At 37.9% G+C, this 15,626-nt stretch overlaps 2 protein-coding genes across 10 annotated transcripts; one reads left to right on the forward strand and one right to left on the reverse strand.

Annotated features, from left to right (window-relative positions):
* The first annotated feature begins 1,163 nt into the window (after nucleotides 1-1,163).
* LOC103932877 (mitochondrial phosphate carrier protein 1, mitochondrial) lies at nucleotides 1,164-4,989 on the forward strand. The gene is made up of 6 exons (XM_009342523.3): nucleotides 1,164-1,643; nucleotides 2,793-3,142; nucleotides 3,217-3,260; nucleotides 4,103-4,317; nucleotides 4,412-4,536; nucleotides 4,623-4,989. Exons 1-6 carry the CDS (start codon nucleotides 1,506-1,508, stop codon nucleotides 4,678-4,680), a joined length of 930 nt encoding a protein of 309 aa, XP_009340798.2. The 5' UTR covers nucleotides 1,164-1,505; the 3' UTR covers nucleotides 4,681-4,989.
* Nucleotides 4,990-5,730: 741 nt separating this feature from the next.
* LOC108865995 lies at nucleotides 5,731-9,213 on the reverse strand. Of its 9 annotated transcripts, none has more exons than XR_007254248.1 (6): nucleotides 9,076-9,213; nucleotides 8,406-8,976; nucleotides 8,202-8,315; nucleotides 8,057-8,108; nucleotides 7,829-7,932; nucleotides 5,731-6,474 (listed from the first exon to the last, which is right to left on the reverse strand). XR_007254248.1 is itself a non-coding variant. In XM_048573626.1 (5 exons), exons 2-5 carry the CDS (start codon nucleotides 8,407-8,409, stop codon nucleotides 5,836-5,838), a joined length of 498 nt encoding a protein of 165 aa, XP_048429583.1. In that variant the 5' UTR covers nucleotides 8,410-8,976; nucleotides 9,076-9,213; the 3' UTR covers nucleotides 5,731-5,835. The 9 variants fall into 9 exon arrangements, 1 of the variants encoding a protein (XP_048429583.1); XR_007254247.1 differs by having other exon boundaries at nucleotides 5,731-6,158; nucleotides 6,375-6,474; nucleotides 7,829-8,108; XR_007254249.1 differs by lacking the exon at nucleotides 7,829-7,932.
* Nucleotides 9,214-15,626: the final 6,413 nt, after the last annotated feature.

Here is a 15,626-nt window from a genome sequence, read left to right on the forward strand (position 1 = left end):
CTATGCATTGTTCAAAATTGGCTGCGACAAAGAACTCCATGCACTGCAACCCACATGTAATCCCGCCATTTTGGTCATGTGACCAACATATGAGGAGGAGATGATCACATAATCAATGAATAGTCATGTAACTAGCATGTGAAGAAATGTTTTTTTGGATCTATTGGATAAGAAATTCGAACTCAACACATATTTTCTGTGCGTTGAGAAATGCTCACCCAACATCATGTGAAAAAGTTTTTCTTTTTGCTATTCAAACACACAAATACGACAAGGTCAAGTTGGCTTAGCCTCATCTTAATATTTCGCTTCATTTCGTGACTTATTTTGCGTAGTCTCTTTACCGAGCTAAAAAAAAATTCCTTAAATGTGGGCCCTTTCACAAAAAATGGGCCTCTTTCATTAACACATTAGTACACAAATATAAAGGTTGACGTATGAATAAATATTTCCATGACCAATGCATTGGTCTAGAGATAATTTGCACAAATATGCATAAAAGTAAACTACTAGCCGCTACCATAAGTAAGCACCTTTGTACCAACACAAGTGCCCCGGTATAAATTCACCACAAATACAACATACGCTGCGAACCTATATCAAGGCACACACAATGTTGTCACTAGCAAACGAGACCACAAAAATTATCACTAACAAGCGAGACCACATCACTCGCCAGGCGAGACATTACCCGCTAGACACGGCACGTACAAAACATAACTAATACAAGAACGAAGTCCACTGTCAACTCATCTCCACGGGTCGGGTCCTCTCTATCTGAGATGATACCGTTTATGTAAAATCCACTGTTGCTAGAATCCAACAAAAACGAAACGGCAACAGATCTAGCAAGATAAGAGCAGTGTCAAAATTTCTAGTTAAACCGTCATGGCCAAGGAAGGGCCTCTTACTTTTCAATTTCATTAGACTTTACACTAAATTCACTTGATACGAGAATTGTTCTAGTTATAAACCATGATGCCGAAATTTCTCTCTACTATGCATAAAAGAATAGTCACGAATAGTCACTCTAAAAAGTCCAACAACTAAACTCAAATTGAATACGTTCACGGCCAGCTTATGGCCCACGCATAAAGAGCAATACAGTTTGGTTTAGTTGAGAATGGCAAAGCCATGTATTTGGATCGTAAACGTGGACGTATACGTAGCTAGAGAAGTCGTCCATGGCATCGAAATTTTTTGCACAAATCCCCGCTGCCACGTGATCCTGGAACCTCCTTTTACCCTTTTTTTTATTCCCCCAACCGCCCTAAAGCTAGTTTGTAGCGAGTTTGCAACTACTACCAAGTAAGCTCCTCTTCTCTCTCTCTCTCTCTCTCTCTCTCTTCATTTTCCCTGCATCTGTTTGCACCGCCGCTGTTCGACATTTGGCGGAGCTCCGGCCCTCCAACCCAAGAATCTATCAGATGGGTTTTGCTCCTCTTGGGGTTGGAACTTAAGGGATGTGAGATTGGAAGTGAGAGAGTGTTGAGATTGTCGAGATCATGGCAGGGGTTGAAGGAAGGTTGTGTGAGGAATTTTCACCTGCATATTATGGGCTCTGCACTGTTGGGGGAATGCTCAGTGCTGGCGCTACCCATCTCGCAATCACGCCTCTCGATGTCTTGAAAGTTAATATGCAGGTCAGTTTTCCATTATTTTTTCTGCGTTTTGTTTTTAATCAACCTTTTTAGCTTCCTCTCCAATTTTCTTGGATGTTTTGTGTGTTGAAGTTGAGAACTTTGCCTTTTGGTGACAAAATGTTTGGTGGGTTTTTGTTGCTTTGTATTGTCTGGCATTGGTGTTTTTGTTCTTGGAAGCTGAAGAATCTTAAGCAATTAAACAGTTAATCTTCAGCTCTGTGTGACAATATTTCGAGCTATTTTCGAGTATTGTGTTTCATGGATTTGTTTTATAGGGAATTGTAGTTGTTTTCATGTTCGTCACTGTGATCATTCAAGTTTTACTTTTGAATAAAAGATCCATGCTTAGTTTACTTTGCAATAGTTCGATACTGGTTTTTCGTGTTCCCTCAAATCTGATTTTATAGTTTTGCATTTGCGTGTTTATGTTACCGATTAGTACAGTTGAGTGCCACTGTATGTCTTACCAATTTTTATTAGTAAATAGACTGGCTGCAGAGGTGGCTGTATCCTTTGTTTACTTACTGATGATTTTAGTTGTTGTTAGAGATGAATTAATATAATGTGCAAGGATTTGGCATGAGAAATCAGGAAACTGTGGGATAATAAGATACCAAGTTTGAAGTTTTCATTTGGTGAGTTTAAACATAGTAGGCTAGTCCTTGCCCTTATAGAAAAAGTTGTTCCTTCTCTAAAGAATAGAAGTTCCCAAATAAGGAATAGGGGTTATGTGCGGTTGGTATGTAGGTATGTTGGTATGTTTCTCCTTGACCAAAACCTCGCAAATTGATCTTGGTGCTGATGGTTTTTCTTGACAAATTTAATACATTGAATGGCATGGGTCTCAGGTCAGTATAACCAACTACATCGCTTCCCTTGCACATAATTCTTCTGGTGCTTTAGCTTGTATCTTCAAGTGACTTACCAGATGTACATCTCTGTTCTTTCCAGTAGTGAAATTTCATGTGGTTCCATTGGTTACCATATATTCATTTCAGTTTCCATTTCCATTTCTGGGGGATGCAAATTAATGTTTCAAGGATTGATCTCCCTTATTTTTATTTGTCTTTAAATTCGTTACTCTTTTGACAGTCGAGAACATTATTATTCTCTAAAACGGATGCTGATAATTTAACTTGTCCAATTCAGGTAAATCCAATTAAATATAACAGGATGGGTACAGGGTTTTCCACTCTTTGGAAAGAACAAGGCCCTTCTTCTCTTTGGAGAGGTTGGTCTGGAAAGCTTTTTGGATATGGTTTTCAGGGTGGCTGCAGATTTGGTCTCTACGAATACTTTAAGAAGCTTTACTCGGATGCATTGATAGATCAAAACAAGAGTACCATCTTCTTCCTCAGCAGTGCATCTGCTCAAGTATTTGCTGATGTGGCTCTCTGTCCTTTTGAAGCCGTCAAAGTCCGAGTTCAAACACAGCCCTACTTTGCAAAGGGCTTAGTTGATGGGTTTCCAAAGCTATACTCAACGGAAGGGATATCTGGGTAAGTTACCAAAAACTAGTCCTTTTCCTTCTCATAGTTTCTCAGTTATCCTTATCAGCTTATCTACACTGCAGCTTTTACAGAGGAATTTTACCACTTTGGGGTCGAAATCTTCCATGTAATATCTCTATCTCTGCATTGTAAAAGTTTCATTTGCTTGTTTAGTGGGATTCCTGCTTTTGAATTAAAAATATACTTTTTGGAGGGTTTGTCACAGTAGAAATTTCAAGGGTGTGTGTTGTCCTGATTTATCCAGTATAATGGGCAGCTAATGCAGTTTTGAAGTTCATGCCATCTTGCAATTTTAAATGGGAAGTGTTATTGGCGCTCCAAAAATCTCATTCTACACTCCTCACGAGTGTATTTTTCTTTCCAAATATAGAAAGTCTGGAGTGTAGAAAGAGATTTTTCGAGTGCCAATAACAATTCCCTTTTAAATAATATATTAGTATTCAGTACAGAATAGCATACATGATTTCTGTTAAATAGCAGTATGAAATCATGATGGTAGTCGGCTATATGTCATTACAAGAGCTGCGTTGTTGCTAGTGTGGTTGTTTTCAAGTAGAAATAAACTTCTTTTGGCTGTCTGCGTCTGCTAGTTATCGTTCAAATTTTTATGTACACAGTCCTATACATGATTTCTGACAAAGCCGTTCTACTTCTCCAGTAATGCTTTTGGTTGAGAAGTTTTATTGAAAATTTTAAACAAGAAAATAGTCTTAAATCTATTCTGACAGGAAATATTACATTAAACCTTCGAGACTAAATCGTAGCCTGTTGGCTTATGTCAGCCTGACCCAAGCAATCGGCTAGCTTTCTTTCTGGCATTTAGCATGACAAAGTTACTATCTTTTCTTATTTATTGTGATCAAGCATTCAGTAGTGACTAGAGATTATGCAATGTCACATTGCAGTAACTATTTTTATTAAATTTCCTGTTGTATTCATTTTCTTCAGTCACGGTGATAATGTTCACGACGTTTGAGCACTCAGTGGATCTGATTTATCGCAACATTATGCAAAGGAGAAAAGAGGATTGTTCAAGAGCCCAACAGCTTGGTGTGACATGTTTAGCGGCCTATGCAGCAGGAGCTGTTGGTACTGTGGTCTCCAACCCCGCAGATAACATTGTTTCCACTCTTTACAATAAAAAGGCTGCCAATGTGATGCAGGTAGCCCTTCAAATTAAGCTTTTCATTGGTTCTTTTTTTTGCATTTCAAGGTTAAGGCATCAATTAATGCATTGGTTTTATATCTTATCTTCAGGCTGTGAAGAACATTGGCCTTGTTAATCTATTTACTCGAAGTCTTCCTGTGCGAATTACACTTGTCGGCCCTGTTGTTACCTTGCAGTGGTTTTTCTATGACAGCATCAAAGTTCTTTGTGGACTGTAAGCGCCTGTTACTTGATTCACACACAACCCGACATATTCTCTCTTGTTTCATCTAATGACAAGTTCCAGTTTGAAAATTTCAGGCCATCTAGTGGAGGGCTTTCCAGGCGTCTTGAAGAAGCTAACATATCATCTGAATAACATAGATTAGATAAAGAACAGTTGAATCGGATCAATTTCTTTGAGGATGAGGGGAAGTCACCCTTAGGGCCAGAAAATACTATCGTTTGTCTCTGGCTTTTCGGCTTTGATCCTTCGTTAGGCTACGGTAAATATAGTCGTTGATCGGCAGTCTAGCTTCGTGGAACGTTATGATTTTGGGTATATAAGATGTAAATAGATTGTGCTGCATGCTTTTATGTTAACGTGCAGCAGCAATTATAAAGTATGAGCTTTGCCTTGGAAGACATTTTGTATACTTCAAATGTTATGTTAGTAGGGGTTTCATGAGTCCTATGGAAAGCTAAGCTATACACTTTGAGGAGCCTTTTCAGTGCAGGGCACGCGCTCTGTACAATGGGATCGATTTTGAACTTGAGATAACTTACATGCAAATAAAAATATCACTACATCGTGGTGCAAGTGGCATGTCACTCATGGTTAGATATCCTTTATTAAAAATTGTACCTTTTTTTTTTACCTTGAATGGTTCTTAAGATTGTCATAACTCCTTACTTTGGTCTCTGAGATTTAAAATCAATAGAACTGGCCCTTTAGTTTGTACATTGTCAATCATTTTAGTTATTTAATGAAAAACCTTCGTTCAATAAGGAAAAAATAACAAAAATTTTGTCAAATCATTTTGGCATATTGTTTAGTAAATTGGGGGTATTTTTGTCGTTTTGGTCTTTATTTAACAAAGATTTTTTCACAGAATGACCAGAATGATTGATGGTGGAAAAACACAATGGCCATTTTTATCGATTTTAAATATCAAGGACCAAAGTAAGGAGTTATGTCAATCTCAAAGACCATTTATACTAAAATGCCCAAATTGTATTATGAGCGCTAAAAATATTGTTCATTCAATTGTGTTTTGACGGTTTTGCCCATGTTTAATGCTCCTCACCTAAACAGTAAAATATCAAAAATGCCCTTGTGGGACATCATGTTGGGGAGTTTTCGTGTCAAAGATTGTAAAGAACTTTAACGAAAAGCTTCCGGTATTGTTCATTTTAACGAAAAATCACATTTAAAAATATATAACATATAAAAAAAATATTGAGTCCATACAAATTGGGTCAAACTACAAGGCAAAACAAAAATGTAATTTAGCCCAAAAGACGAGGATGGGCTTTACATACAAGTCAAACATCCATAAATAAATTTTAAAAAATAAATATAATAATAAAAGTAAACAGGATGTGAATCCCTTCCTACAAAAGGAAGAAACGTGCAAGACAAGGGGGCTCCCCACATTTCTGCAACAAAAGAAAGAAACGTGCAAGACGGGGGCTCCCCACTTTTCTGCAACAAAAGAATGTGGAAGAGGTTAAAAGAAAGTGGTAGAAAACATGGCCTCCATCTCCCCCACGTAAAAAACTCTAGAGCCTTCCCAGGGTGCCTATGAATAGGCATCAGCTGCAGCAAGAAGGAGACAGAAAAAGAGAGGGGATACTCTGCAGAAAATAAGAAAAACTTTGAGAGAAAATATCAAAAACAATGAAGTGCTGCTAGAAAAGTGAACAAGGAGTTCAACCATTCGTGCTTTCGAATCAAGATCCAAAGAAGAACATTCATCACCAGGTATGAAACAAGTTCTGTTAATTTATTTATCTCTCTTGTTTAATGTTGTGTTGCAGACAAAAGTGAAAAAATGGGGCATAATCAACTACCTTGAACCTGTAATCATCAAGAAAATTGCCAACAAGCCACCATAAAAGGTTTCTGTGCAAGGAGGGTTTCTTAAATGGTAGCCCGACTACTCTTCTATACCTGCAACAACAACACAAAGCGATCCAAAGAAAAGCAGCCACATGTTTTCTTTCTGCCTAAATCTGAAGAGAGCAAAAGTACACAAGAGTTTCGCTCCTCGCCACTGCCGTCATTCCCATGAATTTCTTCGGGGTGGCCTAGACCATCCCGTGAAGTTCCAGTCAAGTCTAAGTAACCTATGCTTGCCGTCCGTGCCAAGAAGGAAAGGAGCAATTGGTGTTACGGCAAGCAAAGGTTTTGGATAAAGAAAGAGCAAAGTTTCATTCGACTCTCAACATTGACGGCGAGTCTTCTAGGTAACATGAATGCCATTCTTATGGTTATCATGTTGGGCAAAGTTAAGGAGACTTGAAAGACAACAAAGGATCATTCCAATTGCTATCGGTCAAAAATCAAGCCAAGGAAGCAGATATAGAAAGTCAAGTCTTATATGCAAGGTCATTCTTTACGGTCCAATGAGAAAATAGGTGCACTTATGGACAAATGAACAAAGGAAAAGAAGTCAAATGCAACTTTTGTTCCCCTTAAACCGACCCATGCTTGGTCTCTATGAAGAAAAACAACAAGGGATCAACATATAACAAAATGCAACTCAAAAGGAAAGAAATTGTTCTGTTTTCTTTGCTACTCACGAGTACAAGACGAGGAGAAGGCTTTTGCATAAAATCCTATGAAAACTGACTTGGGATAAGAGTCCAAGGAAAAGGAGAAATTGGAAAAGATGATGTCTCCCTTCATAAAGTTCCAGCAAAATATATTGGGATGATGTTTGCATATTTCAAAGATGGACCAAAGTCAAAGCATGGGACTTTACCAAAGAAGAAAGTTAAAGTATGGGTCAAAAATATTGACCAAAAGCATTGAAGTAAGACTGACAGATGCTACAAAACAAAGGGAAAGAAAGGAAACTTGCCAATCTCTAAATAAACAGCTAAAGGGGATTTGCTTCTCTGCCACGTGAAGTTGGATTTGAAAGAGTTCAAAGCTGTCCCAAGTTTACAAAGAAGGAAAAGCTTACTATCAAACTTCCCAAATTAATTGGGAAACTCGTTCACATGGCAACCTTTGTATTAACACCCAAAGAACTAGAAGACAAATCAAAATTACAAAAGATTTTGGGAAAAGCATCACTTTGTACAAGTGTTAATGAGAAAAGATGGCACGTATCAAAGACAACACATGGATGGGAGCACAAAAAGGGTGTCCAAATGCCCACTATCAAGACCAGCCAAATAATTCTCAATGCAACAGAAATGCCAGAGAGCGATTATTACACACTGAAACATTAAAACCCATTCAAAATACGACAGATACTATGAGTACGTCACTACAAATTTCAGGGTGTAATTCTCACCTTTGGAGCCATGAATCAACAATTGTCTTCAATAAATTCGGTAATGCAAAATGGTTTGTCCAACGACCATGTCAAAAACCAAGTCAAAATGGTACTGAAAGCTACTGATGATAAAGGAAAAGTTATATAAATTTAGACTACATAAGTTACCAACATCAAATTAGGCTTATCATCTACCATTACAAAAAAGAAGGGTTTTTGTTTTGTCAACCCAATCAAGTTCATTACCTGAAGGACACAGCAACAAACCAAATCGAAGAGATGTCATTGCCCGAGACACCTGCACGAAATAATTGATAAGTTCGTTACAGTTCAGAGTTTCAACCCACTCCAAATCAAACCCAGAACATTAAAAAAACGAAAATGGAGTGACCTGCTGGTTATTTTCTCCTCCTTTTTGCTTTGAATTTTTGCTCCACAAAAGAATCACAAGCCGGGTAGTAAGAGCAAGAGAACAATGCAGTAGAAAAATGAAAGAGTTTATGACCTGCACAAGAGGAAGCCTTTATGATTTAAGGGGGGAAATGACGGTAAATTGAAGAAATTTGAAAACGATCTGAGCTCTAACAAACCTTACCCATCCTCACTTGGAAATCAACAGTTACCCAATCCAAATAGAAGTTCGAAATATACGAAATCCGTGGAAGCCCAGAATATCGGAATTATTTCTGGAGGAAGACCACTGGTATAAGAGCCAAGAAAAAGGGGGAAAAATCTCTGAACCCATTTCGCGGGGGGGGAAAAATCTCCAAATTCAAGTGGCACGAAGTCATAGCTCCCCATCTAAATTTATATGGGCTCTGTATGTGAGTAACCCCATGAATTTGAATTCTGACCAAGTATTAAATGGCGAGAGGATGGTGCATTCCAAGACGAAAAGAAATATAAAGACAATATCAACATTAGAGCACTTCCACCGGGGGTGGGATAGGCCGGCACACAGCCAAAAAAATGGCCCGGCACCTATGGAAGTCTCTCCAGCCCACAGGATTGCCTGGCACCCAGCCCAAGCTAGTCTCCAGGCCAACCCAAAATTGACAGACCTTGGGACAGGCTCATATGATGCCATGGTGATGTCTGCGATGGATGGAGCGACAGAGGGAGAAGGCAAATAGCCTGAAAATGATGGCCCGAGTTCGACGGAAAATCTGAAAAAAAAAATGCATTGACAGCAAGTTTGCATCAACACAAAGGTTTCCAACACGATTTATATGTTAGAAACCATAAGAATAGGATTGATAACTTACCCAGGTGAAATGCAAGAGATTTCACCGAGATTGGACCTTGAACTCGTCGGAGTTGTCCGTTTTCCTTTGTCGGAATCACATGCAGGGAATTAAGCCCTCAAATTAACCACAAAAATTGCAACATAACAGGATTTAAAGCTCAAGAACACGATACAATGATAGAAACATCACCTGGGTTAGAGATTGAGTAGCTCAAGCTCTCGGCTTCAATGGTGGGATCTTGCACCATGCACCGATGCCACATGCAAGGCCATGGTTGGGTTTCTTGAGCTCCAGGGATTACAAAAATAATATTTTGTGTTTGATTTGTTGAAGGTTTTGAAGAGGAATGAGAAGAAGAGCTCACGGGAGTGAGCTACAAAACAGAGAGAGGGAGAGAAAATAAAGAGAGAGAGGGAGAGAACCGGTTGGGCATTATAGGAAGAGTATAGAGGGTTAGTGGAAAGATGACTTTATCTTCTTTTTTTTTTTTATAATACAATTATTATTTTATAATAAATAATAATAATATTTTAATAAAATTGACTAGGCTATTTTTTTTTAGGAATGGAGATGCTCTTGGTCTATTACTGTTCATTGGAGTCTATCACTGTTCACTGAGTGGATAAATGCGCTGGGTGCTAGCGCAAAGTCTTTAGGAATGGAATTGCTCTTATAAAGATAATGTCGGCATCAAGTTGGTAGACACGCATCACTTCAAATATCGTGATGCTAACCATCTTGTAACACAAAGATCGATGGTACTCTGTGACAAAATCTCAAATGGCATGAAGCCATATCAAGTATCAAAAAGCACAAAGCCATAACAAGACTTAAATGGCGCGAAGCCACGACAAATGTCAAATGAAAAATTAAATATCAAATGGCACGAAGTCGAAGAAAAATCTCAAATGGCACAAAGCCGCCCTCCAAATTCAAGTGGCACGAAGTCACGTCAAGTTTCAAATGGCACGAAGCTGTATCAAATCCCAAATGGCACGAAGCCGAAAGAAAATCTCAAATGGCATGAAGCCGTATCAAATATCAAATGGTACAAAACCGCAACGAGTCTCAAAAATCACGAAGTTACGTTAAACGCTCAAATGGCTTAAAGTCCTCGCCCGCACGAGCTCAAAAATCACTGAAGCTACATTAAATGCTCCAACGGCTTAAAGTCCTTGCAAAGCTACGTTAAACGCTCCAACGGCTTAAAGTCCTCACCCGCACGAGCTCAAAAATCATGAAGCTACGTTAAACACTTTAACGGCTTAAAGTCCTCGCGAAGCTACGTTAAACGCTCCAACGGCTTAAAGTCCTCGCCCGCACGAGCTCAAATATCACGAAGCTACGTTAAACGCTCCAATGGCTTAAAGTCCTCGCCCGCACAAGCTAAAACTGCAGAAGGCATCAATCGCTCCAATGGTTTAAATCCTCGCCTGCACGAGCTAAAACTGCACAAGGCATCAATCGCTTCAACGGCTTAAAGTCCTTGCCCGCACGTACGCCCGCATGAGTTAAAACTACACATGGCAAAATCGCTCTAATGACTTAAGTCCTTGCTCGCACAAGCTAAAACTGCACAAGGTATAAATCACTCCAATGACTTGTCCTCGCCCGCACGAGCTAAAACTGCACAAGGCATCAATCGCTACCTGCAAGAGCTAAAATTGCACAAGGCATCAAAAGCTCTAATGGTTCAAAATCCTCATCTGCACGAGCTAAAACTGCACAAGGCATCAAATCTAAACAAGTAACAAATACTAAGGAACTACGAGTGACTTGATCCCTCAACGAGGGTACGTAGGCAATCTAAGGCTCTACCTAGATGCAGTCACAAAATCAAATAAACACCTAAATCCCCAAAGTTACAATTTATTCATATTAGAATCAAAGGGTATTCCTTTCCCAAAAGAAAGGTTGTAATTAATAGGCGTGTAGCCTAGAATGGGTCGAACTCAAATTAATAAACCCCTCTTCAAAAAATGAATGAGGGTGAAATTGTGTCGAGTGAATTATTTGTTTACATATTGTGTACAATTTTTCCTCAACACCTAGTACTATTCATTTTACCCTTTAATTTGTCCTTATCGTTAAAACTCAAAGTTTTCATGTCATTTTCATTAGTTTTCCTAAGGGCTTATATTGTAAAGAAACAAGCCAAAACCTTCATGTCCCCCGTTTTTGAGTTAGTGATGACTAGGCTCAAAGCATCCCAGAGGAAAAACAAGTCCTAGGGAATGCTTTGTTCTTCTTACAAGCAATTTTTGGATGCTTGGTTTGGTATTATGTTGAGTGCTTAGGCACTGAAGTGCTTCCAATGCTGATAGGACCTTTCCCTTGGCACTGATGGAATGTTTCTCTAGGAGTTGACAGAGCGTTTCCCTAAGCATTGATGGTGGATTCCCTAGGCGCTGATAGAATGTTTCTCTCATTGATTGCAACAGCTTTGAGGAGTATTTGTTAAACTAACAAACATTGAAAACGACTTAGTACCACAATAAGTTATGACTTACACGAATGATGTATGGTGTGAAAGCTAAAAGCCCACTACTTTGGCATAAGAGAGAGGTTGTTCTTGGCTGTATGGTATTGAAGTAGCTAATCTAGAGTTTTTAATGGTTTTGCAGGGGTTAAGGAGACTTATTGAAAGACTCAGGATGAAAGAAAAACTTATCCTTTAGAAACTAGGGCTTCCTACACTTAGATTAAGTTTGCTCTGCGTGGTGCATTCTTGCCTTTGTCGTTCTTCTTCCCCTTGTGTGTTTGTGTGTCTTCCCCTTTATAAGGTACTGATGCCTTGTATTTATAGAAGCAAAGACTTTTGTAGGCTTCAACTAAGGGATCTCTTGGTCCTTTCTCCTCTTCCAAATTAGATGAGTCTTCTTTTCGTCTTTCCATGGCTGCAGCTACATGTTTCTCTTTTGGTATAATGTTGTAGAGGCTAGAAACTCTGTGAAGCTTGTTTGAGCACACTGCCCAAAATTTCTCCTTTCCCGAACTAAGCCCCACAACACTTTTACTGGACTAAGTCCCACTGCATGACTCTATCTTTGGTAACGCTCCTTCCTGCTTTCTCTCATCTTTTTCCTATGTGAGCTTGAAAAGGAAAGCTGTTAACTCTAAACATTCTCATGTGAAGCCAAAATCATATGCTTGGACTTTTAGTGCTCTCAGGCAACCCAAAAGTCATCCACAATTCTAATTCCACATAGGCCAATGAATCTATGTAATCATACACACTACGAACAGCTCAGCAAGCCCTGTTAAGTGGCTTGAGCTCATTTAAGCGTGTCGCATGCTTTGTGTGACTTGAACTATAATATTAATGTATTAATATCATAATATAGCTTGGCATGGTAGATATGCGTGATTGTATGGGTTTGACATCTAATAAATTATTATTCTATTAGCATGGCATGATCGTAAATTGGCATATTCTTGTTTCGTACTTTATGCATGGATTTAAGCTCCGCTTCGACAACAATTGGGTTTTGAGAAATGATTGGGCTTGTAGTGACATTTTTAGGCCATAACGCATGTTTTGCAACATATTATTTCCCTATTCTTATAAGCAAATCTAACATTGTTGAAATGTTTATAAAAAAACATTAAAATAGCATAAGAGGTCTTAGGTTCAATTTTCGTCAAATACAAATTTAAACCACATTTATTAATAGCCCATTATGAGACTTAGTCCACTTCTCTACCCCTTTAGTGTAGATAATATCGTTTGTTGAAAAAAATGTAACTTAAGAAAAGCTAACACAAAAAATGAAATAATCGTGTAATCGAATTACTACATAAATAAATATATAACCTTATGACTTATATAGTGCCCGGGATCCCATCGGAAGAGATTCTATTCTAGAGGCCCAAAAATTTGTTTGAGCTCTAAAGTAGGCTTCCACAGTTCCATATAGAGTCTCAGAATGCTCTAAGCAAGAATAAAATGGTGATCTTATTTAGTTAGGCCCCCCTTTAATATCAACTTCATTTTTTTAATCAATATATGGATATAGAAATCTATAACTGAGACTGTTTATACAACTTTTACTAATATATTTTTTTTGTTGAATGCATATGAAAAAGAAACATAATGGGTGTTAATGTTATGGAAGTTGTTCTAATCCTTGAAAAGTTCGTCAATGTCACCATTGGGCTGCCACTAATTGATTGATTAGGATCCTTGTGTTGTACTTAGGAAAATATTAATCTAATCAATTTGGCCTTGGTGTTTTATGACGTTAATTTTCTTGTTCAATTTGGTTTAATTTGATGCTAATTTATTTTGATGTGTGATTCGCTGCACGTAAACAAATTAACCACTTCATTTGCCTTAGTTGTATTTAAACTCGTCACATTAAAAACAACTTATATGGTACATATACTATAATCGTAACATTTCATGTTAACATATGACGCTGTTTATGTATGAAAAAAAATTACCCATGTCATATTATTGAACATAAAACACAACAGTATATTCAGGCCATAAAGTCCATGCGTCTCAGAAACTTAGATTTTATGTCATTGGACCTATGCATCTATAGGTGGCTGCTATGCTTTAATAGACAGTGTCCCATTTGCCCTTTTCAATTTTCAGTTTTAGGCTGCAGTGAGTTGACCTGCAAACTTCTACCAGAATTTTGGGTCAGGTATTTCAGCTTTGCACTACATTTTTTTCCTTTTCTTTATTATTATTATTATTTTTAAACAAACAATAATATTTAAATAAAAAATAAAAAAGTAGGCTAAGTCTTATAATAAACTTGTTATAATAAAATTATTCAACTTCACATTCGATAAAACCTCTTAATTATAAATAAAGAGAAATATTACTAGATCGGAGTACTAAATGACCAGCTTTGCACTACTTAACCATTTGGCTGGATTATTGTGGATCTTAGGCCATCTCCAACTGATCCAGCCAGAGGGTCAAAAATAATTCGAAATGACACGAAAACAGCCTTCAACCGAGGGCCAGTCCAAAGGGCTCGTAGGCCCCACCGGGCCAAAAAGAAGAAAAGGGCCAACTGGCTGGCTATAAAATGGGCCAGCCAGCTAGCCCCGGGCCAGACCATAAATTTGAAACCAACGGCTAGCTGACATTAGCGTAACACCAGTTAGCAACGGTTAGCTGACATCAATTACTATTGGATTTGATTTTTTTTTTTTGGGGCCAAAATTAAAAAATATATATATATATTTATAGGCCGAGAAAGGTATGATTAGTTCAATGTTGGGATGATCCTTTTATAGGTCTGTTTTCTTGCTCAATTCTCTCCCATGGTTGATGTGGGACTATCTCAAACTAAGTTGTACTAGTAATTTGACACTTAAATTAATAAATTAATTTAACATACAACTATTAACCACCGCAAATAGACATGAGTGTGGCGTCAATTACTACGACGAAATAAGTGTTTTCACAATTTATTTTAAATATTTAATTATATTACATTTAATTTGTTGTAGTTGTAGTTTTTAAATTTAAATAATAAATTATGTTTGGCCCTATGGCCTTTTGGCCCCCTCTGTTGGAGATGGTTTTTTGTCACACTGCTATGTTTGGCTCATGGCCCTCTGGCCCTCGGTTGGAGATGGTTTTTTGTCACAATGCTATGTTTGGCTCATGGCCCTCTGGCCCCTCGGTTGGAGATGGTAAGAAATATGATATTGTACTGTTCATTAAAATATTAATTTCTTAGAGGGCTATAGGGCTAAAACAAGTCATTTGACCCTCATTCGGTTGGAAATTGCCTTACTTATTGGCTTTAGATTTCCTCACTTACGGGCTAGCCAACAGAAAATAAATAAAAATTATTAGAAAATAATAAAATTATTCCATTTATAAAATTGACTTGGTTATATGCATGTTTGCCTTTTTAGGGTTAGAAAATTGACCATTGATGAATGGTTTCACCAGTTTCGTTTGTATGGCAATATTTTCTATATTTTTTTTTTATCTCTTTAATCTAGAAGCTCTTCATTTATAGTGAAAGAGACTCTTTTATTTATTTATTTATTTTGAAAACTAGTGAAAGGGACTTTGGTCCCCATCACACCAAAAAGAATGATCCATTTAAATTTTTATTGTTTCTTAGCATATTTAGCTAACCACCCTTTCATATACATAGAACTTCATCCAATTTTCAATATATATATATATATATATATATATATATATATATATATATAGGGTTAAACTATGTTTACTATTTTCATGTTTCGTAGTTTTCAACATTTGGTACATCAAGTTTTTTTCGTCCCAGAGTCATACCTAAAGTGTTAATTTTGGGACAGTCTCATACATCCGTTAGTCAAACTGTTAAGTCTCCCGTTAAATGATGATGTGGCACCCATGTGGACAATAACTGGACGTCACGTGTTATTAAGGGGTCCACGTGGATTTTTTTTTCCCACTCTCTTCTTCTTCTTCCTTTCTTCCTCCCCCAACCCTCCATTCCTTCTTCCCTGCAATCCGCACCCTCCCCCCAGCCTTCCTTCACCACCAGTCTCCCCAACCTTCCCCCACCTTCCTTCTTCCCTCTATAATTTCTTCCACATCCCCC

The sequence above is a fragment of a genome, unplaced genomic scaffold (assembly GCF_019419815.1).
Source record: "Pyrus x bretschneideri cultivar Hongxiangsu unplaced genomic scaffold, Pyrus_bretschneideri_v1 Contig7, whole genome shotgun sequence".
NCBI lineage: Eukaryota > Viridiplantae > Streptophyta > Magnoliopsida > Rosales > Rosaceae > Pyrus > Pyrus x bretschneideri.

Bases quoted from the DNA above. Each gene is read 5' to 3' on its own strand.
- LOC108865995 (XM_048573626.1), bottom strand. The intron at 8,109-8,201 runs GTCACTCCATTT...TATTTCGTGCAG, and splicing joins GAGGAGAAAATAACCAGCAG to GTGTCTCGGGCAATGACATC. The intron at 6,159-8,056 runs GTAATGAACTTG...TATTTTCTGCAG, and splicing joins TTTGTTGCTGTGTCCTTCAG to AGTATCCCCTCTCTTTTTCT.
- LOC103932877 (XM_009342523.3), top strand. From the start codon at position 1,506: ATGGCAGGGGTTGAAGGAAGGTTGTGTGAGGAATTTTCACCTGCATAT. The intron at 3,143-3,216 runs GTAAGTTACCAA...TCTACACTGCAG, and splicing joins TCAACGGAAGGGATATCTGG to CTTTTACAGAGGAATTTTAC. The intron at 3,261-4,102 runs GTAATATCTCTA...CATTTTCTTCAG, and splicing joins TTGGGGTCGAAATCTTCCAT to TCACGGTGATAATGTTCACG.